At 43.5% G+C, this 27,939-nt stretch overlaps 1 protein-coding gene across 1 annotated transcript in view; it reads left to right on the forward strand.

Annotated features, from left to right (window-relative positions):
* Window positions 1–14,617: 14,617 nt before the first annotated feature.
* Window positions 14,618–27,939, forward strand: part of foxo6b (forkhead box O6 b) — a 37,035-nt gene continuing 23,713 nt past the window's right edge. Inside the window, exon 1 of the mRNA XM_085262483.1 lies at window positions 14,618–15,852. Within this exon, the coding sequence (XP_085118609.1) occupies window positions 15,355–15,852 (498 nt within the window). The 5' untranslated portion in view covers window positions 14,618–15,354. The remainder of the gene's footprint in view (window positions 15,853–27,939) is intronic.

A 27,939-nucleotide genomic window follows, 5' to 3' on the forward strand; every position in this document is an offset into this window, starting at 1 on the left:
CTCTGGTTTTTGCTCTGGCTGCACCAAAACGTCTTATCAGCAGGCTGATTGTGGTAAATGAGCCTGTATCAGGCAGTATGTCCAAAAACGCAGCATCTAACAATAACCAATAATAGTCTATTACATTAGTATTTAATATTGTGGTGTAGAAACACAAAAACATATTGATTTGATAGAGAAATGTTGTAGCTCTAATAACGACTTTGAAAGCATTTAAATGATGTATGTTATCACGTCCCTTTCTGCCTTCTGTGTCCATCGTTCCTCATCCGCCTGTGTGTGTGGATCCTTCACATTGGGTGTGAAATATATTTGGTCAGTAGCTGATTTAAGAAAATGTCACGAGCCAGGAAACAAGCAGCAGCTGTAATAGACTGTGACAAGGCTGTGAACTGCAGGTGAAGACTGGCTTCAAAGCAGCTCGATAAAGAAACAGGTATTCATGACAGTAAAATCAATGTTTTATTCCCGTTTTCTATTTTTACACCAGGACGTGGCTTTCTGAGCACGTGCTGTTGTCAGAGATTTATGAAACACTTTAGAGCGAGAGGCTGTAATTGATATGACTGTCATTAAAATGCATCTGTGCTTGATATTTGTATAATAAACTATAATCCATACCTCTCACTTGGCTGTGTGTGAAATGATGTGGAGGAGGATTAGCGTGTCCCTGGAGAAATCTCCCACTGAGCTTACTTTACTTTCATGTATTTGCTTTTGTCTGCATGCTGGTGCCATCTATGGTGAGGGTGCTAATTAAGTTTTTATTTATTAATTTTTTAGCTAACTGATTTTGATAGCGTGTCTCGTGCATCATGTTGATGAAACTATGCTCTGAAGATCGTGAGCACCTATCTGTTCTCTGATTCATGTACTGACTGATGACAGCTCCTGTCTTTGAAATTGGCTCAGCTCTCGTTTCGGATGCTCTTTGGGTTTATTGCTGCTGCATTCTGTTATCTTAACAGCCATTAGTAACTGTCCCCACTGCATAATGAAGCATCCCTGCACCAGACTGCAAAGCAAGGCTGCAGACAGCTTTCAGTGCAAGGTGTGTGCTCAGGAGTGTTGCTGTACTCCACTAGAGGGCAACATGTGTACTAGAATACAACACACCCACACCAACGCACTTCTTTAGATGCAAAACGCATCTTTTCTTTACTCTTTTCTTCAACACTCCCGTCCATCTGTGGAAATATCATTTATTCTTACTGGGAAACCTTTCTGCTCTCACTGGAACGAGACATTAGGAGCCAGTAAAGAAGTGCTGGCTGAAGTGTAGGATCACAATGAGGCTGTGAATAAAGCACACGTTACATCTTCCACCTATAGGGGTCTCTCAAGCTCTTTGCAGGCCTCGCCGTCTAGCCAGTACGCATAAATGGCACCTCGTTAATCAAATCTGCATGAGTGCACGCAGGTTGCCATGGCAATAATTATCAGAGCTGCCTAATTAACTTTCTCAATTGCTTAATGATATACGACCCTCTGAACTCCCTCCTTTTTTCCCTCTCTAATCCAAGTTGTTGTATTTTTGTTCCTCTATTTTCAGTCCCCAGACTTCACCAGTGACTGCCAAAATAATCGAAATGATGGAGAAATTAAACTGAGCAGCACATCACTTCCTGTCAGCCCACGCCTGTTCCCAGTTCCAGAGCTGCTGTCGAACTTCACATGCGGCGTGAGCGCGCACTGCTGAATGCCGACACATGTAGCCCGCATGCGTCTGACCTGTGCAGTGTGTGACTCGCATGCTCTGTCTTCTTCCGTGACCTCTTGTGACAGCTGACTGAAGGGTAGGAGCAGCATTCCTGTCGTCCCTGATCAGCCAGGCGAAACTCTTGAGATGCACCGAGACAGGGGGAATCGTACCTGGTGACACCCACCCTCCCATCCCTGTCACAGCCGGCCTCCCGCACTGTCTACCCCTCTCCTTTACAGCCTTGTTGTCAGCCTCCGACCTCCTCGTTGACTGCAGTCAGCGGCACTACAAAGTTACTCTCTCTTTATTTTTTGGGTCTTTATTTGTTTAAAGTCATATTCCTTAAATCTGTGTAATGCAGAGGTAGATATGCTTAATAATATTCTTTGAAAAGATAATTAAATATAAACGTTCAAGTGGAAGTTCATCGATTAAGAATTTGGGTCAAGTTCCACTAATGCTGGACCCTGCGCACAGCAACCGGAGACAGTCTTTCATTAGTTCGATAGCAGTACCACAGCCAGCACGCTGTTAGAAACGAAACCTTTAGAGCTTTTGTCAAGATAACCCAGATGACTTTGCTACTATCAGCCCAAACTGTCCAGTAATGGAAATTATGCAGTGTGTGTTTTCGGCCTCTCATCTGCCAGTTTGCAATAAGCTTCAACATCAGCCTCGGCTGCTTTAGTTGGAGGACCTGCTGGTTTTGTTACTGCAGCTCACGAACCCTCAGTCAGAACAGTCGTGCTGAATGAGCTCCGTCCAGACTCGTGCCTCCGCTCTGGGATCAGCGCTGGGTCAACAAGACCGCAACGCCTGGAAGAGTTTGTATGATTAACTTTCCGCAGCCAGCATCAGGAAGCTTTGGTGCAAATTAAGCTTTGGTTTAAAAACCAAGGAAACGGTGTCTGCCACATGTCTGGCTGCCTCGCAGTATGATAACATTCCCCTTTGATTTGCTGCATAGCCTAATTTCACAAGGAGCCCCCACCCCCCGTTTCTCACCCAGAAGACCTGCCCATGGTTTAATTGTATCTGCTCTGTTCCTTTAAAGCCAGTGGAGAAAAGTGGCAGGGGAAAGATTATCTTTGTAACACCTCTGCATTGCATCGCTGTGTATTTTTTACCTCTTGTGAGTGGATTTCATGGTTGAGAGTGCAATTTGAAATAGGATTAACAGTAGGTGTCAGGTAGTGTTAGCTAAACCTCTTTATGTCAGGTATGGCAGAGAGAAGTCTGTCATTGCGTCTGCATGAACCCTTTTACCACCGAACACTGCTGGAGGGGATTCTTTAAATATTACTGAAACTGTGTTTGTGTTCATCAAAGGATTGTGAGCCAGACGCACCACAACGCCGCGGTTTCTATCGTTAAAGAGAAGAAGAAAGACTCAACGCGTGCAGTATTAGACGACCTCGGCGTGTACTCCCAACACGGGAGCAAAATGCTGCCTTTTGTTGTCCTACGATAAATAAAAACGCACTCAAAGTTCCTCTTTTTTCCTCTTTGTGTTTCAGTGCCACATGGCTGGCTGTGGTCCAGACCCACTGTGGGGCTGCATTCCTGGGGTGGCCGTTGGCAGTAAGATGCCCCGCCCTCTGCACCCACAGTTTCCACACACAACAACAGATTCAGTAGGTTTATGTAACTGAGGTTTAGTTGTAGAGAAACAGGAGGGCTGGAGGGAAGGATTATGAACCAACATTGAGCAAAAAAAAGGAAAACAAAAAGAAGAGGTTGTTTAAAGTTGAGCTCAGAAACACAAATTTTACAGCCTCACCCAGAGATTCAAAACTAGTGCCACAGACGCTGCACAGTATCCTTCCTCCCTGTGGGTGAATAGTCCCTCATACTTGTTTTAACATTTGAGCTGCTATGAACTTTAAAATAAAAAGTAACGTGTTTAGTGTATTTCCTTTATTAGGTCTCAGTGTCACATGCAGCTAAAACTCTGTCTTCAGATGCAAAGTACATGATAGTGGGAATGATGATATCCTACAGCCCAGGTGCTTTGGCTCAGTTTGAGATTTGGGGGTTTTACAGTTGCACTGTGACTGTATTCAAGTCAGTTTTCGGGGAGCTGTTTTTACTAAAGAGAGCAACAGATAACAAATTTAAGAGAAAACTAATTTCACACATGAACTTTGAGCGGTGTTGGGAAAATCAAATTGGCATCTCTAGTTGCTATTTCAAGCAGGAAGCTCCACATCCACAATCGTGCTCCAGACTCCAGATCGATCCAACATTTAGTTTCCACAGGAGGACTCGGGTTAGCTTTAGTCGACTCCTTTGAACGTCTCTTCGTTTGCTTATTGAAGTTAGTTCTTTAGTAAGAGCTTTACATTGTTTTACTAATGTTCCACTTCTGGTGAGATATACCACGAGTTTAGGATCAAAACACTGCATAAATCCTAAAAGTAAAATAAGTAAATGTGTTGGCACAAATAAAAAATGTAGGCATTTTAAGAATCTGGAACATTCATTTTTTATTTTGTTGTTTTGTTGCAAATGTTTTTAATGTCCGATTTACCGAGTTGGATATTAGTGTTCTCACAACAACAACAACAACAACAACAAGTCTGGTAACACAGAAATGTTCCAGGCTACGATGGCTGCTGATGTGTTTGGCCGCCACACACTGTTGCTTGAACAACTTTCCCTCCAAGTGTTCTTATTATAAAATGTCCTGTTGAGGATACAAAGGATGCAATGAGCGAGCCTCACCTGACTCCACCAACTGTCGTTCCTGTCTTTGTGATTCTGTTTAAACCAACCTGATGACTGATGTAGGTCAATGACAGTGAAGAGTAGGGGTGGGTATCGTTTAGGTTTTATCCGATACCGGTGCCAAATCGGTACTTTTGAAACAGTGCCGGTGCTTAAAGAATGGAGAACACAAAATTGGTCCAAAAACCTCTCATGTTCAGCTGGTTTTTGTAAAAAGATAACAATGTTAGCCTTTTCTGCAGCTATGGGGCATATATGGTATCACTCTTGGCTGGAAGCAGTGCTTAAACAATGGAAAAAACACAAACTTTGTCCAAAAACCTCTCATGTTTAGCTGTTTTCCACTTTTTCTTTGGTCATTTTAGCCTTTTTGGCCAGGGTGAAGGGAGTATCTGCCATCAAACAAGAAGACAGCAGCATGTAGCTATGATGATGTTTGCTAGTTCACCTTACATGCATTAATGTAATAACGTGGTTAGCCTACTCAACGTAAATTACACACGAACAACATTAAGCTACTCACGCAGAGAAGAACGGCTGCTGCTGCATCATCATCCTCATCATTTCTGCTACACTGGCAGGGCTAGGGGCCAGGACTCTCCTCTTCGGGTTTCTGGGGGATGTTGCTAACTCGATAACAGGCACCACACCCGCAGTAGATGTGCTCGGTGTGAGGTCTCGCAGCAAGCTATCAAATACGGCACATTTTTCGGCTTTTAAAAAAACGCTATGCGTCGCCAGGTGTTTCATCGGATTCGAGGTGTTACCTCCTTTGACAGTATCACAGTATCAGCTTAAAGCACTTGTTGCTGCTGAGTTTGCATCTTTTGCTGTGAAGTACAGCCAGACTTTTGACCGCTTCGCCTTGGACATTTTTAATCTGTAGCTCTGCTCTAAAAGAACGTACGTACCTGGCCCCGCCTACTATCCTCGGAAACGTAAAATGATTGGCTAGAATTCAAAGTGTGTGACGTCTCAGGAAAAAAAGCACCGAAATAAAGCCCTGAAATGTGCGCTGCTTTTCGGTCTGGTTACTACCGTTTATGTCAGAACCGGTGCCATCATGGCACCGGATACCGGTACCCATTCCTAGTGTGGAGGAGTTATCCTTCTGGGAGGGTAAAAAGAAGAAAGAAATGAGAAGAAGAGGGGGGGTGGCTGGAGCCTATCCGAGCTGTCTCAGGGTGAGAGGCGGGGGACACTGTGGACAGGTTGCCAGTCTGTCGCAGGGCTAACACGCTGAGACAGACGGATAGCTAACAGATGATAATGATTCAATATAATGCACTGACTTCATGCTGCCAGTGTAACATAACCAGTATCGGGCTTTTTCTTTTGTTTCCCAAAGCTTAGTTAGCTTAGCGAGCAGAGCAGCGCGGTGTGTCCGTCTGTGCGACCACGATGGCACACGGTCCATTTGTAAGCATAAGCTAGCAGGGGGACTGTTGTAACTTCATGCAGCGTTGTACCAACTGCTGGTTTAATGTGGGTTGCGGTCAAAGTCAACTTTAGATCAAGCACACAGGACTGAGACGAGGCTATGGTGGAGGACGGGTCTTTTTACTCAGCTCCCTTTCAATCACATACAATACCACAGTACCACCTACTGGTGGGAGGTAGTAATAGCTGCTGCTTATTGCAATATACCACATCCCTCTTTTCCGAGATAAAGATACTACCTCTTAACCCTTTAAGACCTACCACAGAACCAAGTCCGCCAGAGCTTATATCATATTTTTACAGGCTGTGGAGCCATTTTTGGGAGCATTTCAAGTTGCTATACATCAATACAACAATTATAGCCCAGATTTTAATAATATGTATTCATTAAGTGCATAGTAATTACATAAATAGCAAAAAAGTGCAATAAACTACAAAAAAATGTAAAATCGTTTTTGCTTTTTTAACATATATTTCTAGTTAGAGAAATTTGAGAGGCTTATCCCTCAAAACTGTAAATACAAAAAAGTTGCACAAAATAGTTTCCTACCACAGGAAATTTATTTTGAGTGTCTTCATAGTTTTATTTTTGAAATACACCAATTTTTATATACTGCAGGAAAAACGAAAATAAATATTATAGTGCAAATTTGCAAAAAAGCAGCATATGCATCAAAATAAACTATTTCCAGCAGTGCAATATGAGTCCTCAGCATCCCAGAAACCACACAGAAAGTCATAAAGTCAAAGATAACTTTTAAAAACACCAGTATAGGCCCTGAGGCCCTGATGGTAAAAAAAACTACATTTCCGCGAAAATTACATCACCTCCCGTTATGGGCAGGTAATGGCGGACATGCAAAAGCTCGCGCTGACGTCTATTCCAACGTAGGAAGTGTTATGAACAGCTGATCGGATCGGCAAAGCGTGTTTCTGGAATATTATGTTTTTGTTGCTGCAAGTGCTTTTTATGCAGTTTTTGCAAAGCTATACGTGGAAGGAAACCGTGACCGAGGACAAGCTGATGGCATCAGATGTAAGTACAACTCCTCCGGTTTCATATGCAAAAAAAATTATTGCGCTAGCTTACGTGGCTGCAGAGCTACCGGGATTTAAAAATAGTTACACAAAATGGAGCGTGTCCGCTCCGACCGGCTCTAAAGGGTTAAAGGTGCAAATAAAGCTTTACTTACTTATACATTTTGAACCTCTTTCCTCTTTATTATTATTGTTATTATTATTACAATAAGTGAATGTCCCACTTTTTGAAAGCAAACTCTAAATGAGCTGATGTTTAAACGTCTGAGTTCAGTTACTCTACGTGTTGTAACGTGATGTCTGCAGCTTCCCAACATCGGTGAAACTGAAACGACTGGGATATGATTTATTTTGAACTGAATCTACACAAAAATGTTCTTAAATCAAATAATTCCAGTTTTTGAAGCCCTTTCGAAGTTTTTTTCTTAATGCGTCCACTGATGTATCTTGGGCTGCAGTTGTTGACTGCATAGCCTGAATCTGTGACTTGGCCACTTCTGCTGATCTGCATATTTCTATCGTTTTGCGCAGTGTGAGGTCGTTGTCACGAAGTAATCTCTCTTTTAGTCTTGTGTCATTTATGCTGAACACCAATTTGTCCCTGATCATGTCGTCCTCATTGACCCCAAACTCACAACTTTTACTTTTCTGACGGAGTTCTGTGATATATCTGTCCACTGTTACACCTGTTGACATTGGGTATGACCAGAACTTATGGCGCTCAAAAACAACGTTCTTTTGTGGACTACAGTAGTCCTTAAACGCTTTCAGAATGTCCTCCATTGCTAGCGCGTCTCCGGCCGGGGTTACAGTGAGTGTGTTGTACACTTCAAGCGCCTCCTCGCCGATAGTGTGGAGAAGAATGGCTGTTTTAACCTTTTCATCTTTCTCCAGCGCACCCGTAGCAGTCATATACAGTCTGAATCTTTGTTCCCACCTGCGCCAGGTCTCAGATAAATTGCCGGTGAGCAGTAGCGGCGATGGTGGCCTGAATTGCCCCATACCGTTAGCAACGTCTATCGTTAGCTAATCTACGGCTAGCTTACTCACGTCGCGGTCCCCGTTCACACGGTCTCGCCAACTTCTCACACCATGTTGTAACTTTATGCAGCGTTGTACCAACTGCTGGTTTAACGTGGGTTGCGGTCAAAGTCAACTTTAGATCAAGCACACAGGACTGAGACGAGGCTATGGTGGAGGTCGGGTCTTTTTACTCAGCTCCCTTTCAATCACATACAATACCACAGTACCACCTACTGGTGGGAGGTAGTAATAGCTGCTGCTTATTGCAATATACCACAGGGACAGTCAGTCAGAGTGTTAGCACCTTAGAAAGAGTTTGATGTTTTTGATGTTGGCATTGTTAGTGAAAAAAACACAGTCTGTGTCGTTTCTGTTGAACTGATTATTTTGTTAATAATTTGGAGAGTGATATTACTTTTCTGTACTTGACCTATTTATGAGTTATGAAACTTAACAGCAAAGACATTCCGATGTGTATTCTATATTTGTCTCTCGCCCTTGTTCTCTGTGTGTTTTGGTTTTTGCCTCGTGGCCTTGGGCGAACTCGTCCCATGTCCCACGCTTGTTTGTGCTCACCTCGAGAGGTCCCATCTGTAGCCGATCACCTGGCTGATGACGCTGCTATTTTAGGCCGTGGTGGAGATTCTGTCTTTGCTGGATCGCTGAACGTCTAAACGTCAGTGATACCCCGCCCATTGTTTCTTCGTGCTTGCGGGTTTTTTTGTTTTGTTTTTTTGTGTGCTGTTTGGATCTTTACCATCAGAATTGTTGTCTGAAGGCCAAGAAAGATGCCAAGCGGATTTATTTTACCAAGTGGATCATCATGGCCTTGCCATATTGGTCCATTTGATTGACCTTTATTATAATTATGAATTTATTTTATTTTTGTTTTTTAAGACGGGACAGACATGACTGGGGGATAGGACAGGGAGAGAGAATGAAAGAAAGAGAGGGAGAGAAAGAAAACCAGAGGGGAGAAGAGACGGTGAGAAGGGGGGGAAGAAAAAACAAACAAAACACCTGGATCACCTGTATGGAGAAAAAAAAACAGAAGAGAAAACAAACAAAAAAGGAGCAACATAATAAAAAAACAGCACCATCACAATAAACTAGCTAGCAGTAGATAACAGTAGATACTAAATATTAAACGCTATTGTGCAGCAAGCAAGATAGACAGCGCACAGTGTGCTTTGAGGCAGCAGCCAAGAAAGGTGTAGTCCACGTCTGTGAATACCCGTGTGTACACCTGTGTGCATACCTGTGTGGATCAGCATGCTTGCATTCCAAAGGTTTCTCCATGTAACGATCTGCTAGGGAGTGTGGGGAGCCACAGCCCCGTCCACCAGGGCATGAAGCAGGCATGTGCTTGCGTTTTGAGATCTCGCTGGTCGTTGTGGATTGCCTGACCTCCCCGTCTCCCTGTGCTCAGGCTCTGGACCCTGGTGAGCCTGACCCCAACCCTTCGCACCACCAATCCCTGCACGTTCCCACACTGCTGTACGTTATTGTGTCACTGTAAATAAATGAGCTGTCTTTCTGAGTCTGCGCCTGAGTGCTGCACATTAACACTGCTAAACACTGTGCAGTGAACACTTTGTGCTAGTGGAATACTCAGAAGGATTTAGACTCATGTAAAGGCTTCTGAATTTAATGTTATTACCATGTTACTGTTGTAATGCTGCTTTATTATCTTTTCTCAGAATCATCACTGGGTTTCTGGCACCAGCAGCACTGAAGGAGGAGGACAGGTGCTCCCTGTAAATGCTGCTAATGCTAACTATAAAGTCAGAATTCAATTGTGAGTCAGCTTCAGGGTCTCGGCATGTTTATCTTCTCTGTGAGGTTGGCATGAAGCCCAGGCTCAGGCTCTGCTTTATGTTCAAGTAAAACAGGTGAATCCAGAAAGGAAGCACAAACTCAGGTAGCAACCACTTCTTTCCTCGTGTTTGTCCTTATCATGAGCACAGAGGGAAACATCCCAGCTTTCCTGATTGGAGCATCAGCAGCAGCCGCCGGTGTTACTCAACAGTTGAAAGCCTCGGGGTTTCCCAAGGCAGGGAGTGGCATCCCCTCTCCACTGGTGAACACATCAATAATCCCTCAGGCTGACTGACTGGCATGAAAATAAAGCAGGAAGACCTGTGGAGAAGAGGCAATTAGTGTTCACTCTAAGGTGGATGGGTTTAAAAGGTGGGTGAATCATGAGGCCCGGTTGGCTGAAGGTTCGTGTTGCTCTCCAACGCATCCATGGGGGTATGAGCGAGTGTGAGTCTGACACAGATGCTCTGAGTGCTGAGTTGAAACTCTCTATAAGAATCAGTTCATTTACTGTTTATCTTTATGAACTAATTTGTCATTTTAATGCACTGGTTTCCAGTACACGCATGGAACAATGCCAGCTGTCTTAAAGATAAGTATAAATGTAATTCGTGTAATTCGGCTCAGAGAGCATTTAGGCTGATGTATGAACAAACACTACAACCAGGGGGAACCTGCTGATGTTTCAAATATGCCCTGCAGCAACTCCAAAGCTTTCCTCGTCATGCCGTGTAGGAAAACAATATAAAAACAAGACGTTGTGGTTTCTGTCTTTCACAACAGGTCTAAATACCTAAATGACGATGCAGGTCATGTCAGTGGTTGTGAAAATAACCTGATATGTATCCACAGACAAAGCCCAGGTGCTCTGAGGCACCGAGGCTGTTGGCCTCCTGGTACGTGTCCTTTTTTTCAAGGCAGTTTTTTTATTTGATCATTTTATGTTGTTATTTTAATTTTGGCCCATGGCATGAATTCCCCCTTAGAAGCATTTAATGCCCAACAGTTCAAAGTCACAGGAGTCGGCCCGGCACCTCACTGACTTTCTTTGCCTCCCTCAGGAGCAGCACCTGATCAGATTTCATTAGCACACGGCTGGTTTCATATGTGCTACTGTTATCAAAATAAAACATGCCAGCCGAACATAAGCAGCCATCAGTTTGTAAAAAGAGAAGCTAGTTTGGTTTAAAATGTTCAAGAGAACAAAAAGAATTACTTATTTATACGGCGCCAAATCACAACAACAGTCGCCTCAGGGCGCTTTGTAGTGTAAGGTCGACCCTACATATATATACAGATAGAGTGAGTATGGTTTTACTGTCAGCTAGTGAAGGTAAAAGTGCCAGTGCACGTTTTAGGTTTGCTTAACTTTAAAACATTAAAGTCATAAGAAAATGAGCATCAAGCTTTTTACAAACTGAGCTGATTAAATGTCACGATGAAAAATCCTGAATTCTGATCTTTGTTCACTCAACCTTTCCAACTCCAAAGAGCATTTTATAAAAAGTCCCACCTGTTCATAGTCTGTCGTTACTTTGGCAACAAAAAGATGTTTCTTTTAAAACATCTGAAGAAACAAGTTTGGACATTTTTCTGCTGAAAAACACAAAACTGGTGTGTTTGAACTGGGATTTGGATACACGCTGGTGTCTGTGGTAGGTAAAGCATAAAGCTCCGTTCTGACTGGGCTCAGCGCCCACGTGGAGCACAACGTTTTAATGCACCAGATAATCTTCAGCGTCATTTTAAAGAAGCCAACATGAACTTTTATCCAAATGATGCTCGTTTCCTGAGTGTCATGCATCACTCTTTCAGTACAGCCATCCAACAAGTGAAAATCAACAGGATCTCCTGGACTTAAACACCAGCACGGCCTTCTCACGCACATGTTCACTGAGACAGCACAGCAGCACCTGACACCCTGGGAGAGAGCACACCTCATCGCTGACTGTGTTGGAGCGTTGCTTTAAATGAGAGCGATGTAGGTCGTTTGCCTTTCATTAGTTTGGGGATCAGTGGACTTTGAGATCAATAAGAATGGGCAGAGTGAGGGAAGTGACACACACAGTCAATATGCATATCATGAATATTAGATGGTGAGAAAACAGAAGGATAATGGATAAAAATGAATCCACCGTGTACAATCGGTTAATCTGACAAATAACAGCTGAAACGAAACAATGACATAAAATGTGTTTGTTGGACGAGCTGAGTGTTTATCCTCTACTTATAGTCTCTTCATGTTTCCCACAAGCTGCCACAGCGTCTTCAACAAATCCACTCCCCTGTCTGCCTTCACGCTGCGTCCGGCCGTGTGACTCATGTTTCTCGTGTTTACGCTGCGGCAGTACATCACCTAGTCGTGATGACGAGGACTTTGCCATAAGCCACAGCAGACCACACTATATCCACCCTGCTGGCACCGCTTCAGTGTTTTCATTCCATATGATAGGAGTCACACCGCATTCCTGTTACAACTTCTCTGTGGCACATAAAAATCTCCTCGGAAAACCGCAGAGCCATGTGTTTTGAATTTTCTCTTTGTTCCCATTTACAGCATCTCGCTCGCTCTCATTTTTCCTTTACTCTCTCACACACAAACGCTGATCGCTGGCTCTCGTTCTGTTGATAGGTCCATTTAGTTCTTGTGAAAGCATTCCATTTATGTGCATTTGAGGTTTATGGTTGTCACTGACAACCGGCTGACAGAGAGTGGCAGCCTCTATCAGCGTTGGGGGTTTCCAAAGGAGCTTACGAGACACAGAGCGGCCATTGATGGGGCGAGCTTTATGGACTCAGGGCCACCCAGAGACAGCAGTGTGTGAGAAACACACCGAGGAGACTTGGAAGCGTCCTCCTTTGGCCCTCACAAGCCTAAATTACAGCACTGTGATCATCTGGACTTTGTCAACAAGAAGAATTTGCTCCTCTGTCCACTCTCTCATTGGATTTTCCGTCTACTTTTAGACAGATATATGAGGAGGAGGGTGGCTGTGATGAAACCGTTCCTTAGTTCTTCTTCTGCTCAGTCACTCACATGCACAGCGCTCTCCTGTGTTAAAATCCAGTGTTTCACCCACCTCGACCTTGCTTTACAGTAAAACTACACTCAGTGCTTTTCTTTATTTTCAATGAAAGATCTTCAGATTCCACCTTTCATTGAAGGAGACGAGGAGCACAGCACACAGGTGATGATCCTCACACAGTGAATCAGAGCGGCTCTCACACTGTGTGTTTGAGGTTAACAGATAATAAAATAACCGCTCACAGTTACATCTTAAGATTCTTGCACTGTTGTATGTGATAAATGTAATGCAGTAGAAGATACAATGAAATTAAAATGCAAAGTGTCCCAGCATCCCACAGAGCAGTAGTCAGGGTTCTTTGTGTACAGGCACTTGCAGTGCCAAAAATAAATAGACAGACCATGTTGGTGCTAACGTTGGTCATGTAGACGCATGAAGGTTTCCGTGTCTGAAACCTAAAGCCAGCTCCGGATCCAGAATGACCCTCTGCCAGGACCTCTGGGAGTGGGTGGGCTCCTCTGTCACTCATCATATTCTGGTCTCAAACCCTCCTGATCTCAAAGCTTCAAGATGACAGCAAAATATCTACTTCACCGTGATGGCGTCTGTGGTTGGTCTCAGCCGCTGCCGTGGAGAAGACTGAAGACTGAATAAATAAAGTCTTTGTAGTGACTTGGAAACAAGTGCAGCCACTGTGTGCTGTTGTTTTCTGATGTTTCATGTTTCATCTGCTTCTTCCTCGCTGTGCTGATCTCCAATATCTGTTCAAATTAACTCCGCCCCCAGCCATGACTTTTTCAAATACCTGCACTTAGTGTCAGTATTGCTACTGGGCAGCATGCCACAGCCCCTCTGTGACCTGTGCAAACTGACGCCACGGCAAAGCCAAAAGTCCCAGACTGAGATACTGGGACATACTACACAACCTTTGCTGCTCTTATAATTACTGCAGGGATTTAATTACCGAACACAAACCTTGGTGTTTAATCTTTTTCTGCATTATGTTCTATTATTCTATTAACAAGCAGACTGATAACAATCTTTTAACTGTAACCAATCAACACTAATCACACAATAACAAGATGGCCACGATCGTTCTTGTAGCCACATTTAAAAAATGCAAAACAATATCAGGGTTCATCAGGAAAAGATGAACATCAGCTGCGTTTTGCAAGGTGAACGCAGTATTTTATCTTCAGTTCAGACCGTGTTTAAACCGGATCAGTTCATAACATTTACACCCAGAAATGCATCCTTTGGATGGAGGTTTCATTCAGATACTTCACTGAATGAAGCTACAAAAATAATAATGCAAAACAAATGGGAGAAAATATTAATTATACGTATGATTTCAGTTCTAGTTTGTGTTCTCGTGGTAAATTATTAGTTTTGCTTTCCTAATAAGAGGCAGTTGGACTTTCAAACATTAACCTGGCAGAAGTTTCTAGACAGGCTTGTTCTGATGGACGGACTTTGTAGTGGGATTAGAAAAAAGTCCGTCAGTTCAATTGTTTCTTTAAAAAAATGTGACTATTTTAAAACACAAGTCTATAAATGAATTTGTCTGCTGTATAGAAAGGGTTGCTTTTAGAGTATTGTCGGAAATTTCACCACACGCACACGCACACGCGCGCACACACACACACACACACACACACACGCACGCGCGCACACACACACGCACGCACACACACACACACACACACACTCCTCCCTCTCTGGAAACCTGTTCTAGAGGGAGTGACTTGATCCAGGCGGCGTCCAATTATATGGAAGCAGCACTTATTCCACTTTATTCCAGGCTACAGTTGAGTGGCTTGGAGCCTTCAGAGACACACAGACTTGTAGAATAAAGGCAGAGCAACAGACAGAGAGACGGTACCCATGTGACACGTGCACGGAAAGCTGAAGACAAAGGTAGAAACCACACCGAGTCAGGTTGCGCGGAGAGGAGGCAGAGGATGCTCCCAAACAAACCCACGAGAGGCTTCTTTTTTTCTCTCATCTGGAAATTTACGGCTTCACATGAATGATTCATGAGAGCCTGTTTTGATTTCTAAAGGAGTAAATAGGCTCTGTTTCACTGGCCAACCTGCCAAAACGCGCCAGCAGAGCTGGGATCAGAGCCTGGAGAAAAATCTGAAGTCAATTAATTTGGGGGGAGTTTGATAAGAATTCTGGACCTCGTCTGTCAAGGATCAACTGTTGCTGCAGCCGGAGCGCGAACAGAGACATTCTCCAAGTGTGTCTGGCTTTTTTACTGGATGTTTGACCGTCACTCGGTTGTGCATGCAGCCACACAGCCAGTGTTGTGCAATTAACATGGAAGAGAGACTGATACTGCTTTTGATGCCTTGGATACACCTTCATCTGTCCTGATGTGATGCCACATTGTTGCGCTGAGGAGAATGATAATATGCCACACAGCTGCTGATAATCCCTGTGTGTGAAACTGTACAAATACATCTTTTTACCCCCGTTTGGACAGTTTGGGCATTTTCACTCACTGTCACGTCAACACTGACACGCGTTTTGTTACTGTGACCTTGCCCGGTTTTGACATCTATTCAGCGGGAGATCATGCTGATGATGATGGAGAACAGCGGCGTGGATGTGCATCAGGTTGACATCGATTCGGAATTTGAGCCTCACGCTCGGCCGCCGTCGTGCACCTGGCCGCTGCCGTGTCCGGAAGACTTCCCCGGGGGAGAGGAGGCGAGCCGAGGTCTGGCCCTGGCGGCAGTCAAAGTGGAGCAGTACAACGTGCCGGCGTGCCGGGGCGAGAGGAAAGGCGGCGCGCCGGCCGAGATCAAGCATCCGGCCGGCGCCCCGGCTCCGGTCGTGGCCGCTCCCGCCTGCATGTCCGGGGCTGCCCTCGACGTGGCCGGCCAGCTACGCAAAGCCAAGTCCTCCCGACGGAACGCGTGGGGAAACCTGTCGTATGCAGATCTCATCACCCGTGCCATCGAGAGCACCCCGGAGAAGAGGCTCACCCTGTCCCAGATATACGACTGGATGGTTCGCTTTGTTCCTTATTTTAAGGATAAAGGCGACAGCAACAGTTCAGCCGGGTGGAAGGTAGGCCACATGAAAGAATGTTCTGACACCACACAGCAAAGGTTTGAGTGCAATACTAGCCTACACTATGTTTAGCCTCAAGCTGTGTCTGCAGCACACCCCCTTTCCTGCATATCTCAAAGCCACATAATTGACCCTGGTTCCAGCAATTTATGTCAGTGGCGTGTCCTCGTGTCACTCCACAGTACAGTGTGTGAGCAGGGGCAATGAGCGTGGCTGGATAAGGGTTCACTGGGTTCATTGCATTCAGGAATTCCACCGTGTGCAAACAGGAGAAGCCACACGGAGCCCAAACTCCCCTCTTCACGGTTCCTCCCGGGTAGGCGAGCCGTGACGCATTTGCGCTCGTAAGCTTGTATTTCCCCGCGGTCACATCGGGGACATAGTGAGCCTCCTGTCCGATTTCTGTCACCTATGCCGTCGGTTGCGTGACGGGGATAAACCCTTTGGAGCCACCCCGCCCCCTACTATCCATTGCGCGCACGCCGAGTTACGCACAGGCTGTGGGAAAGCATGGCACAAGGAGAGAGGCTTAAAGGGTAACAGTGGGTGTCACAGCAAACAGATGTAACTACAGATTATCATTCAAATTAATACGAGGGTAATCTCATAGACTGCTAGCTGTAATCTACTTAAGGTTATCACCTATTCTGTGTTAGGATTACTAGTCTTTTGTTTCCACGCCTCACATGTGGGTTTTTCCTTCGTAGCTACTGTTTGACACCGTTCTCGTTTACAAACCAACAGGAGACTGTCAATAAAGCATCAAAGTGGGCTTCAAGTTACATTAAACACAAAAGTAACGGAACTGCATTTTATCGTAAATAACAAGAACATTTGCATCATTAGAGACCTGATTTGCTCTGTCTCCACTTGTGTTTTATGGTCTCAGTGGGAGTTCCCTCAGTGGGATGCAAGGGTCAGTGCTGCAATTAATGAGCGTTTTAAAAAGTGAAACACACTGTTAACTGTAACAGAACACGGACGAGGCCTCAGGTTCTCCCATCTTTACTCAGGTTCACAGGCGCCGTGAAAACACACAATGTATTTATTAAACATGATGACAGTCTCCACAGAAAGAGTGGGGACTCGCAGTAGACATACAGATATAGCGAGAGCAGAAGTTTATTTTTTAAATCAAAGAGTTCATAATTAAAGCTACAGAGGATGAGACGCACAGACTTTCTTCTGTCATCGTTAAGGCTCTAACTGAAAACTCTCTACGGTGTACACGCTGACTTTATGGTTACAAAATTCTGATGACATCACTATGACATCATCAGAATGATTTCTTTATAAACTTTAAAGCCCTCTCAGAGCTGCATTAATAATATACAACTGAAAAAATTATCCCCATAACAGTCAATTGACAGTCTTGTTTGTAACAGGTGGAGGAGAAATGTGGATGCTTTTTAAAGCCGCGGTTTGTTGCCATGGTGTTTTTGCTTTAGTGGGTCACCCAGAGGATACTGTATCAGGCATGCAGAAGAAGAGGAAACAGGGTCATAGTGGGATTAATCTGTGTGTGACATTTTATCCTATTCTTACAATGTTTTTGTGAGCGTCTTTCTTCTTATTTGACTAACTTTTTCCTTCAAGCTTCAACTCTATACCAGCTGAAAACTGAACATAACCGAGTTGCAGATTAATCCACGTAAAAATGTGAAAGAACAACAACAAAGAAACGTAAACCAATGATAAACAAGACTGGATATGACAGGGTTTAATTCCCTGAGTCTTGTTTTTGTTGCTGACCGGGGGATGCTCAGCGTGATCCCTGGCTGACCTCCACTGAAGCTTTGTTTGGAGGTTTTGATTGGCCGGTGTGGCAAGATAGGTGATTGGTGCAGAGACGGACTGCAAGTCCTGCGTGAAAACAACAACTTGATTCAATCACAATAAGTCTCATCAACAAAAGAGAGTAAGAGAGAGACGTGCACACTGCTTCAATGAAATTTCTAACGCAGTGTGTTTATAGGTATATAATACCTAAAAACGTACGCAGGCACTGACATTTCAGTAGAATATGTGTACACCCTCACACTGAGGGGTTGGGGCTTGTGAGTACATGACTGGCTGGATGAATGGGACGAGTGGGAAGGAAATAAGATCCAATCAAAGTCTTGCTGCTAAAAGAAGTCTTTAAGAGCTGTTGTGTAATCGCGTCTGAGAGCTGCTGCTCAGCCCTGCCACTGGGCTGTATCTCCATATCTAGGCCAGCAGCTTCCCGTGCACCCTTCAGACAAACACTGTTGAGGCCACAGCAGCCAATCAGATGCTTTCACACACTGCTTGTCTCCAATGATACGTATGTGGATTTCTTTGATTGTTGACACACACACACACACACACACACACACACACACACACACACACACACACACACACACACACACACACACACACACACACAGGCAGTGTGTGTGTGGCAGCAGGGTTGAACTGCTGACTATGTATGGATTTCTCTGACTGTGGCTCAGTAATTGTGGTCAAGTGTTTCAGCCATGTTTGTTATTGGCTCTGAGGTGGGAGGCTGTGTTTGGCTGTATGAAGTGAGTTCAGTTCTGTGGGTGGTTTCGGTGCTGCTGGTGGTGACGGGGGAGGGGGGTGCGTTCTCTCTGTCTCACACACACACACACACACACTGTTATGTTCATTTCACAAGTGGCTCTGCGTGGGAATGGATGTGCTGAGCTGTGGCCTGTCTGCAGGCTGTACTGCACACAGATTGGGCAGCAGGCAGGCAGGTAGGCAGCAACGATCTGACTCTACCTGAAGGCTTTACGAAGAAGCATGTTAGAGGTTCATTGTGGGTGTATGCCTGTGGTAATCAGACTGCGATAAAATGACATGAACACAAGACAAGCAGCAACTTAATATGTATTAATTTTTGTTTTCTGTCTCTCATGAGAGACTGGTCATGAGAGACTATAGTGTTTCTTTCCGTTGGTATATTCAGCACCAGAACGACTGTAGAGTTTCATTAGTGAACTCAGCTTAGGGGAGGCATATTTTCCCAGCAATCTACACATGAACGCAGATCAAATACGTGTTTAGAACTGATCTGAACCTGATGAGACACATTTTAAAAATCCTCACAAAGTTTCACCAAAGCCAAGCAGGTTTCACAGAATAACTAGTACTAGGACTAGCTATTTGAAATGGGATGCAGTTATATTTATGCTTTTCATGTTAGAACAAGCTCCAGGTCTTCTGAATTTGGAGTGGCTCTGCTAAACACCTGACGTGATGTAGGGGAAGCATCAGGTTTGTTTACTATACCAGCGTGGTTGAGCACAGGTTGTGTTTCCAGTGTTATGGTCGGGTAAAACAGTACGATGCCGAGGACAGTAACTAATATGTAAATATTACATATATATTACAGCACAATTTGGATTCTGTTTCAGTTTAAGCTCCTCAGTTCGTATCTTTCAGCCTTTGATGAAAATTGGAGATAATGTACTGGAATTTCAGGAGCAGGGCCACGCCTCCAAACACGCTCCTTCCGGGCCTCATCTGTATACGCTCCCCCAGTTCTGCGAGCTGTTCATTCTCGTTTACGTGCCCCTCCCTCTCTCCTTGTTTTCAATTCTTTAACTTCTTCACTTCTATTTAGTACACGGGGATCTGCCAGGCCCGGCAGCCGTCGCCAGTCCCCTTCGAGGCCTTCCCCAAACCGCAGCTCAATTCATGTCCAAGCTTCACCTTTACCTACTAAAACGCTATCAAACTTAAAATGAGGACGTGGGCCCAGCTAGTGAATATGAAGATATAGGTATCTTAGATTTTTGTCACTGGGGACAATTGTAAAGGTGGAGTCGTATCGTTTGGCTCTTTTTATTTACATATGAACAGAATATATTTTTTAGAGAACAAATTCCAACCCATGCCGTCAACACCAAAGCAAAATCTTTTCAGTAAAATGAACACAGTGTTTGATAAAATGAGGCAAACCTGGGTTGCTTTAGACTGTACAGGTGTAACTAATAAAGTAGCTCACGATCGTGTCATCCGTCCATATGCAGCATCCTGTCTGAAAGCACGTAGACACGAGGATCATTAGGCAAGGAGGAATTTTACAGCTTATTCCAGTGACCTTCCAGTAACACAGATTAAACTGAAAAACTTTAACACGGTGACTTATGAGAGAACTCACAACAAAAGTATTGATAATGATGTTTTAACTCCTGCAGAGAAGAAAAGAAAGCAAATTACATCCATTGAATCTTTCCTCTGGGCTGCATTTTCACCTGCTGGAAATCAGTTTTAATCCAAAATGATGTCCGCATTAAAACAGTCAAACTGACTTTAGATTAGCTTATCTTCTGTGTCCCTGATTACAGAGAGCAAAACTGAATCTTTATTGCTAATCTGGATCATAAAGCACTTGCTGTATTACTGCCCGGGCTGAGGAACGTCACCGTGTTCTGCTGAGAATCCACTTGTGGGTGATAGAGAAGGACAACAAGGTGATGAGATGAGAAAGAGAAAGCAGAAAAGAGAGAAGAACAAGTATTACTTGTCTTGCCAATAAAGCCTTTTTTGAACTGGATTCCATATTGAGTGGGAGAGGAAGAGAGAGGTGGAAAGAGAAGAGATAGAGCGAGTGCGTGAGTGGTGCTGATGGCCCCTGCTGCTGAGCACATTGATAGCAGCCTTAATGCCTGTGATGCTCCAGTGCCAGCCCAGACAGAGGGGAATTGGTTGGAGATGGTGAAACAAGCTTAGAGGGTTCCCCGTGCCAGCCGGCCTGGCGCTAGCTCAACAGAAAGCCCTCTGCACCACTACACAGTTATTGTTATTATCACAAAGGCATAGCAGAAGGAGAGGCAGCTCTGGAGTTGGCAGGCCTGGGGCTGGGTTAACTGGGGGCGTGGAACGAGAAGAGGAATTTGGAAGGCGAGGGGGGTTGGTGGTTGAGTCTGAGACTGTGGTAAACTCATCTGATCAGTCTTGTGAATGGAGAGAAAACAGTTGGGAAGAGCTGGTGAGGGCCTGAATGGGAAGGAGGCTGATTTTGGTCCAAAGGGATCAGTTGCCTTGTCAGTTTCTACAAAAGGCATCTGAGTAGATATCGCTTCAATCTGGAGAAGGACTGGGATGTAAACAAGGGATGCACCAGCAGTGGAGGCGGGGTGTTCACTGCCTAAATGAGTCATAGTGGTTGGAATAGCACATAATATTCTTGCTCTCAGCCCTCACACTTCAATCAGCTGGAATAAATTGTTAAGGAACTGTCTTCAGACAGAAATTCCAGAGAGAAAACAGAGTCCAGACACAGAACAGTCAGTGAGGCAGGCGGATCTTGGGAATCGTGCCTGGTGGTGTCGTAAAATGCCGACCCAGTACACATTCCCTGTGTTGTCTACCAGACCTTCAAAATGTTCCAGTTTCTGGCTCAGATGATGAGCAGAGGCCTCGCCAGACAACAGTCCGATAACAGCAGCGTGTAAAGTCGGGGCGTTACTAACAATACCTTAGAAGATTTCCCCAAGAGATTTTACTCACTTTAGCTACTTTCATCAATGCTGCTGCATTTTTGAAATGTGGTTATATATCATCATCTGCTGCTGCAGGCAGCCATTGTTTTCAGTTCACGTGTTGTTACGATTGTTCTGACCTTTTTCACCTTCCTGCTGGTTTCCGTTGGTTTAATGATACGAGACTCAGTCATATACCTTACACATGTGCCTCATGCAAAGCTTCTCTTGCATGATAGCAGTAAGGTTTAGCTTTGTAAAGCCATTTGTTCCACTTGTTATCAAGTCTTGATGACACAGTTAATGCAGGACAGACATTTCAGGTCATCCCATAATTAAAATACATAAAATAACAATAATAATGATGATGGTGACTTGAGTCAATAAAAAAGTTTCATTAACACATCTTCATTTAAATAGATGTAAATGTACCCTGAGTGTTGCTAAGGAAAGTGAGTCCAGTGAAGATCATTCATCTTCACATTTATAATGTCTAGCACTCCAGACAGCCATTAATGTCTATGTATTATCATAAGGACAGCAGCCGTCTGGCTTGATGACCCAATACAAACATGGGTGCTTGGAAAATAAAGCACTGGTTTTTCAATAGCAGAGCAATGGCTGCCTGGGTGGCAGGAAAATCAGAGGAAAATTAAGAACAGGAAAGTGTTTAACTGTTAACTGTTACTCTTTAACTGTTACTCTTTAACTGTTACTCTTTAACTGTTGCTCTTTAAATGTTGCTCTTTAACTGTTGCTCTTTAAATTTACTCTTTAACTGTTACTCTTTAACTGTTGCTCTTTAAATTTACTCTTTAACTGTTACTCTTTAACTGTTACTCTTTAACTGTTACTCTTTAAATGTTGCTCTTTAAATTTACTCTTTAACTGTTACTCTTTAACTGTTGCTCTTTAACTGTTGCTCTTTAACTGTTGCTCTTTAACTGTTGCTCTTTAACTGTTACTCTTTAACTGTTGCTCTTTAAATGTTGCTCTTTAACTGTTGCTCTTTAAATTTACTCTTTAACTGTTACTCTTTAACTGTTACTCTTTAACTGTTGCTCTTTAAATGTTGCTCTTTAACTGTTGCTCTTTAAATTTACTCTTTAACTGTTACTCTTTAAATGTTGCTCTTTAACTGTTGCTCTTTAAATGTTACTCCTCCTGCATGAATCAAATGTTCAGATACAGAAGGAGATCTGGAGCTGGATCAGTTTGTGACATTTTCTTGCAAACATCGAGACAATGTGCCTGATTTACTAACACATGTGTGGGGGAAAAAAATAGTTCCCACGTAGAATCACTGTCAGATTTATCAGATGCTGAATAATTTTGTTCTTTTGCGGTTGATGATAATTTAAGAGAGAAGGCTACACCAACTACACTAAAGCAAAAACACTGAAAATATCACACTGGAGAAACTTAAATAACAGTGTTGGAGGTCCACGGAGGAAACCAGGAGAGGGGCCACTTTCCAAAATATTTGATTGATCATTTTAAATAAAAAAATAAAAAATCACCATGGCTAAAGGAAAAAAAAAAATCTGAATCACAGTATGAAAAATGACAAAGAGACTACAAGAAAAGAAGAAAACAAAGAAACCCTCCTCATCCTCCAGCATCTGTGGGACAGTGGAGACAACACGCAGGACTTTTAATAAAAGATCAAATAATTCAAGATAACACAAGAAATAGTGGAATATATTTAGTATTAAATATAGTATTTGTTTTTATATTTTTACATGTTATATAATCGTTTAGATTTTTAAATTGTTTTAGGTTCTGATTCCAGGCACGTGTCTCACGATGCTTAGACAGCTGTAAACAATCAGCACAAAGCAATAATAAGTATAATTAGTAGTAGTAATATTCATATTAAAGATGTATTTCAATTTTCAGCCAGGGCTTCATTTGGTCATCAGGACTTCAAATTTTTGGAATTTCTAATTTTCATACAAATCAATTAAGGTAAGAAAATGTTGGCAAACCGCTGATGTGTGATCCATACACAGATCTGTGTATATGCACTGCGACCAATGTTCCTCCGTTTATTACAAAATGACATTTTTCTTTTTTGAAATGTGACATGAAGAGCTCTGTATTAAGACGCTAAAACACCCACAGCTGTATGAAAACGGCAGGAAATTTCCAGCCAGTCTGTGAATTATCCCATAATGACGTTAAAAACTAAAACCAGTTTTAGGTTTACCATCATAGCGAAACATAATACAGGGTGCTAGTGTGCAGTCAGTCCATCAGTTCACAGCAGCATCAAACTGATTACGATCCCACTGGAATCACCGAGAAAACGTTCTAATGTAATCATGCATCTGAAATTGAACTAAATTTTAATGTGATTAATGAGAGAGTTGCCTCATAAAGTATTCACCCCAACTTTCTGCATATTGTACTCATTATACTATGCATCAATTTTAATAAATCATTATGCACTCAGTTTATAAGAGCTTTTGATGCCTCATAATGCCTTATGAGGACCACTCCAAGTAATGTGTTGCCCTTATTTTCTTTGCAAATGGGATTAGTTTGGAGTTCCTGCACATGCCGAAATGGATTTAATAGAGGTTTGTATGGATCTGAAGATTCTGTGTGTGTACATGTGTGCATCTGCTGTTGTTGTGGTGTGGCTGGGGCTGATGGGAGTCCAGGTCCAGGGGGTACAGCTCTAGTTAATAATTCAGATGAGGCTCATTATCAAGGCAGCACAGATCTCTCTCTGATTCCACCTTAATTGCAGGCAGGATGTGCCTCTCAGACACTCTCAAAGTCACTCCCCCTCCTGTCTGCAGTACCACACACAGATGCACGCACGCCGACAGACCTCCACTGGTTCTCTTCCAGACCTCCCAGTTGCAGCAGGTCTCCTCAGTGGGATCAGACCTGGATTTCTGCATAATCACATGAACGTACATTTGGAGATGAGCAGATAAGTTGTGCTCTCGCCTTTGTTCTGTCACAGAGCATCGACTCAGAGACCGGTCGTGCGCTCCTGTTATGAGTCAGTTACATTTTTAATCAGATCTTCGTGAAGGCTTTCTCCTGTTCGAGGGCTCGGCAAACTGAGATTGATGGGAGGTAATCAGTCGGGGGACAGCGGGCTTGTGATTAATGCTTCTGGAGAGTGGAGCTCTCAGCACCACACTGGAGAACTTGGATCACAGCGTCTCCACCACAAATTTCCAGAAGCGCTGAAGAATTTCTGTTCTACCTGCATGTCAGCCCAGTCCCACAGAGCACATTTGGACTGGTTCTTATATACTGTACCTCAGAGTGCCTCGTTCACCCATACAAGCGCTTTCTATCTACATTCACACATCAATGGATGCAACCGAGAGCAACTTGGGGTCAATATCTTGCCCAATGATATTTGGCATGTAGACCAGAGCAGCTGGGGATCCAACCAGCAACCTTCCCATTAGTAGATGGCCTGCTACAGCCACAGTGAGAAGTTGGGTATTGGGTTAGGGCAGGGGTGTGTCCTGCAGCACACCAGCCCTCAAGGCCTGGAGTTGGACACCCCTGGGTTAGGGTAAGAGAATATGTATGTGTAGATCCCAGGTGGATGACAATTTCCCAACATATGTATTTGTGACTGTTTCTCATTTAACTATTGTCATAGATTTCTCCTTTCCCTAACTGCACAAAGAAAGGAGGGAAAAACCTTTTCCCACATGTAAACTGAGTATCTTGTATGGACCGGGCAGCAGAAGGCCCTTGTCTTGGCTTCTGTAACTGAACCTGGAGCATGACGGCACTGCGCCCGTTTGCTGGCGTGGAAGGAGCAAGCCAGGAGGACTTATGGGAAATCAGAAAACTACCAATTCAAAAATGGCTGAAAATTCAACAAGTTATAATAATTACATTTAGGACAGAGCTCCCAGGTCTGAAACATAGCTGCACTGAAACACAACATTTTATGTAGATGTTCTGAAAACAAGCTAAAAAACCAAAATCCGCACTCATTACCTGTTTATCGTTGGACACAGAAACTAAAGACTGGCCTTTAAATTCAAAAATGTAGCGCAACATATGCCCTTCTTAATAGGTGTACTGACAGAAATTGGCTAAAACGCAGGCTGAATTAGAGAACGTATGCTGTGTGAAAATACTGAAATTATTGCAGTGACTTTTATAAAAGCTTGCAATAGTTAGCAGAATTATGAGTTTAAACATGCCTACTATCTTCCTAAAGAACTGCACTCACTATTAGTTCGGAAGGTTTCTGGTTCGAGCCCCGGCTCGGACAGTCTCGGTCGTTGTGTCCTTGGGCAAGACACTTCATCCGTTGCCTACTGGTGGTGGTCAGAGGGCCCGGTGGCGCCAGTGTCCGGCAGCCTCGCCTCTGTCAGTGCGCCCCAGGGTGGCTGTGGCTATAATGTAGCTGCCATCATGTGTGTGTGAATGTGTGGATGACTGGTTGTGTAAAGCGCTGTTATTAATGCAACTCAAATCCAGAACATTTGCTCAGTGCGGCGTCTTTTTGTCGTTGTTGACTAAACCAGAAGAAGTCGTTTCCCACACGTGTTTCATGTTTTTAAAGTAGGGACAAACTGGCAGTGCAGCTTTTCAGGCTGGAGAAACTGGTGAACTGATCAAACCAAGTCCCCCATCAAACCCATCAGAGGTGAACAACCATTGGCTGTGAGTCATTTCTGGACTTGGTTGGAAAAGAATTCCAAAATGAAAGTCGTGCCGTCATCGGAGTAGTTCCCTACTACTACATACTTCTTGAATGTTGCATGAATGCCATTTTAGACTTTTGAACAAGACGTGATAGAGCTGAAAATAGTAACAATTTTGAAATCATTAAGGATCATCAGAGCCATTTGTAACCATCCTCAGGTGTTGAAGGCTGTTTAGTTCAAAGATATATATTTAACTCTGACCTAAAGTAGGTGAGAGACCAGTAGGGCAATTCATCCAGCCATGTTTCTATCATGATTAAATAAAAGACTATAAGATAAATACTATTGTTTAAAAAAAAAAAATCTAAACTGCTTTGTTCAGAAAACCTAAAAAAGTCTCTCCAAAATGCCACGGCCGATGGTGTAACGTGGTCTCTGCACTGTAGGAACTCGGTTTAGGAAGAAGAAACACATTTGTACTGACGGATGATGAAAAGTCTGACATTTGTGAGGCAGATTCACGCCTGCCATAGTTACAGAACAGCAGAGTAAAAAGCTCCACTCTGTCATTTTACTGTACTATCACTCACCCGTGATAATTATTGTTCTCAGTGTAGTTTAGTCACAGCGAGGTGATGTTCACCATCAATCAACTCACTTTCATTTGCAGGCAATTGAATCCATTTTCATTAAAGATGTCTGTTATTGCACTTTGATCATAGCTGATAAAAGCCTGTTGAAAATTAAAGCCATTAGTGTCTTAAGAGCAGGATCATTTGCTGTGTTTTAACCAGAATTAATTGGCCATTGTCTTTGCAAAATGTCTGTTAGAACAGTTTCTGCTCTGGGGAAGGTGTCTGTGAACAATGTCAGGCGGAGCCGAGGTGGAGAAAGAGCTAAATACCTGCTGTCAGCTCAAAGATGGGTCGAAACGAGGACGGTTTCACTGCTGAATATTCATCAGTCCAATGACATATTTGGTCAAATTGCAATAAAAGCCTTTCAATACTTGAGGCGACTGCTGTTGTTATTTAGTGCCATATAAATAAAACTGAAGTGAACTGAAAAAATCTGGGATGAGCGAGAAAAATCTTGTCATTTTGTGAAATATTCTTCAAATATCATTAAACTGCTTAAAATGAAGGCTAAGCAGATTTACATTATGCTATGTGCAAAGTGTGTGTGACGGCATGCTGGAGGTGGTCCAGGAGGCAGGCAGAGGTTAGCAGCGTAAGACAGCCTCTCGGTGGATTTCTGTGTCAGTTTGATGAAAATAGGTCAGGTTTCCGAGCTCTGCATTTAGCATTCCGGTCATGTGATGGCTGACGCTGCACGTGATGACAGCTAGCCTCAGATGAACCCCGCACCCTTTCTGGCTCTCTGTTTTCCCCTCCTGCTTCCTGTCTAATCCAGACACTCTCCCGTCTTTCTCTGTCTCTGCTGTGCCTGTTGTCGCTTCAAGCTCATGTAAAGAAATTCAGATCTGCTGGCCAAAGATTAAAAGCCTGCTCTTTCAAAGAAGCTGCACTCCACAGCAGACTCTGATACAATTTACCTGTTTAGGACGTAGTTTTGAGTATTTTTCTCTGCTTTCAACAGAAAAAACTGCTCTGTAAAGTTTCATGAACTGAGCCATGGCTGCAATAACAAGGTCTGCAGAATGTTTTGTCATCTTTATGTATGATCATCTCTCACTACTGCCATCTCATAAGTGAAGCAAATGTAAAGCTAACAGCAAAATGAAAAGACACCTATAAGTTAGATCTGATAGATTTACACTTTGAAAAAGTTACTTAAAGGCCATTAAATTAATTTCTTGTTACCAGAGAAGAGCTATACTCTAGCCTTTAGCTCAAAGCTAATACCAGCTTCTGAACATGCTTCTGTGTGTTGCTAACACTAGTTTTTCTCAGCAAGCATCACAACCATCTTTAAAGCTGAGAAAAACCACGTATGCAAACTGG

The sequence above is a fragment of the Mchenga conophoros genome, linkage group LG22 (genome assembly GCF_057382185.1).
Source record: "Mchenga conophoros isolate Kocher_MC1m ecotype Shallow Benthic linkage group LG22, M_conophoros_male_GT1.1, whole genome shotgun sequence".
NCBI lineage: Eukaryota > Metazoa > Chordata > Actinopteri > Cichliformes > Cichlidae > Mchenga > Mchenga conophoros.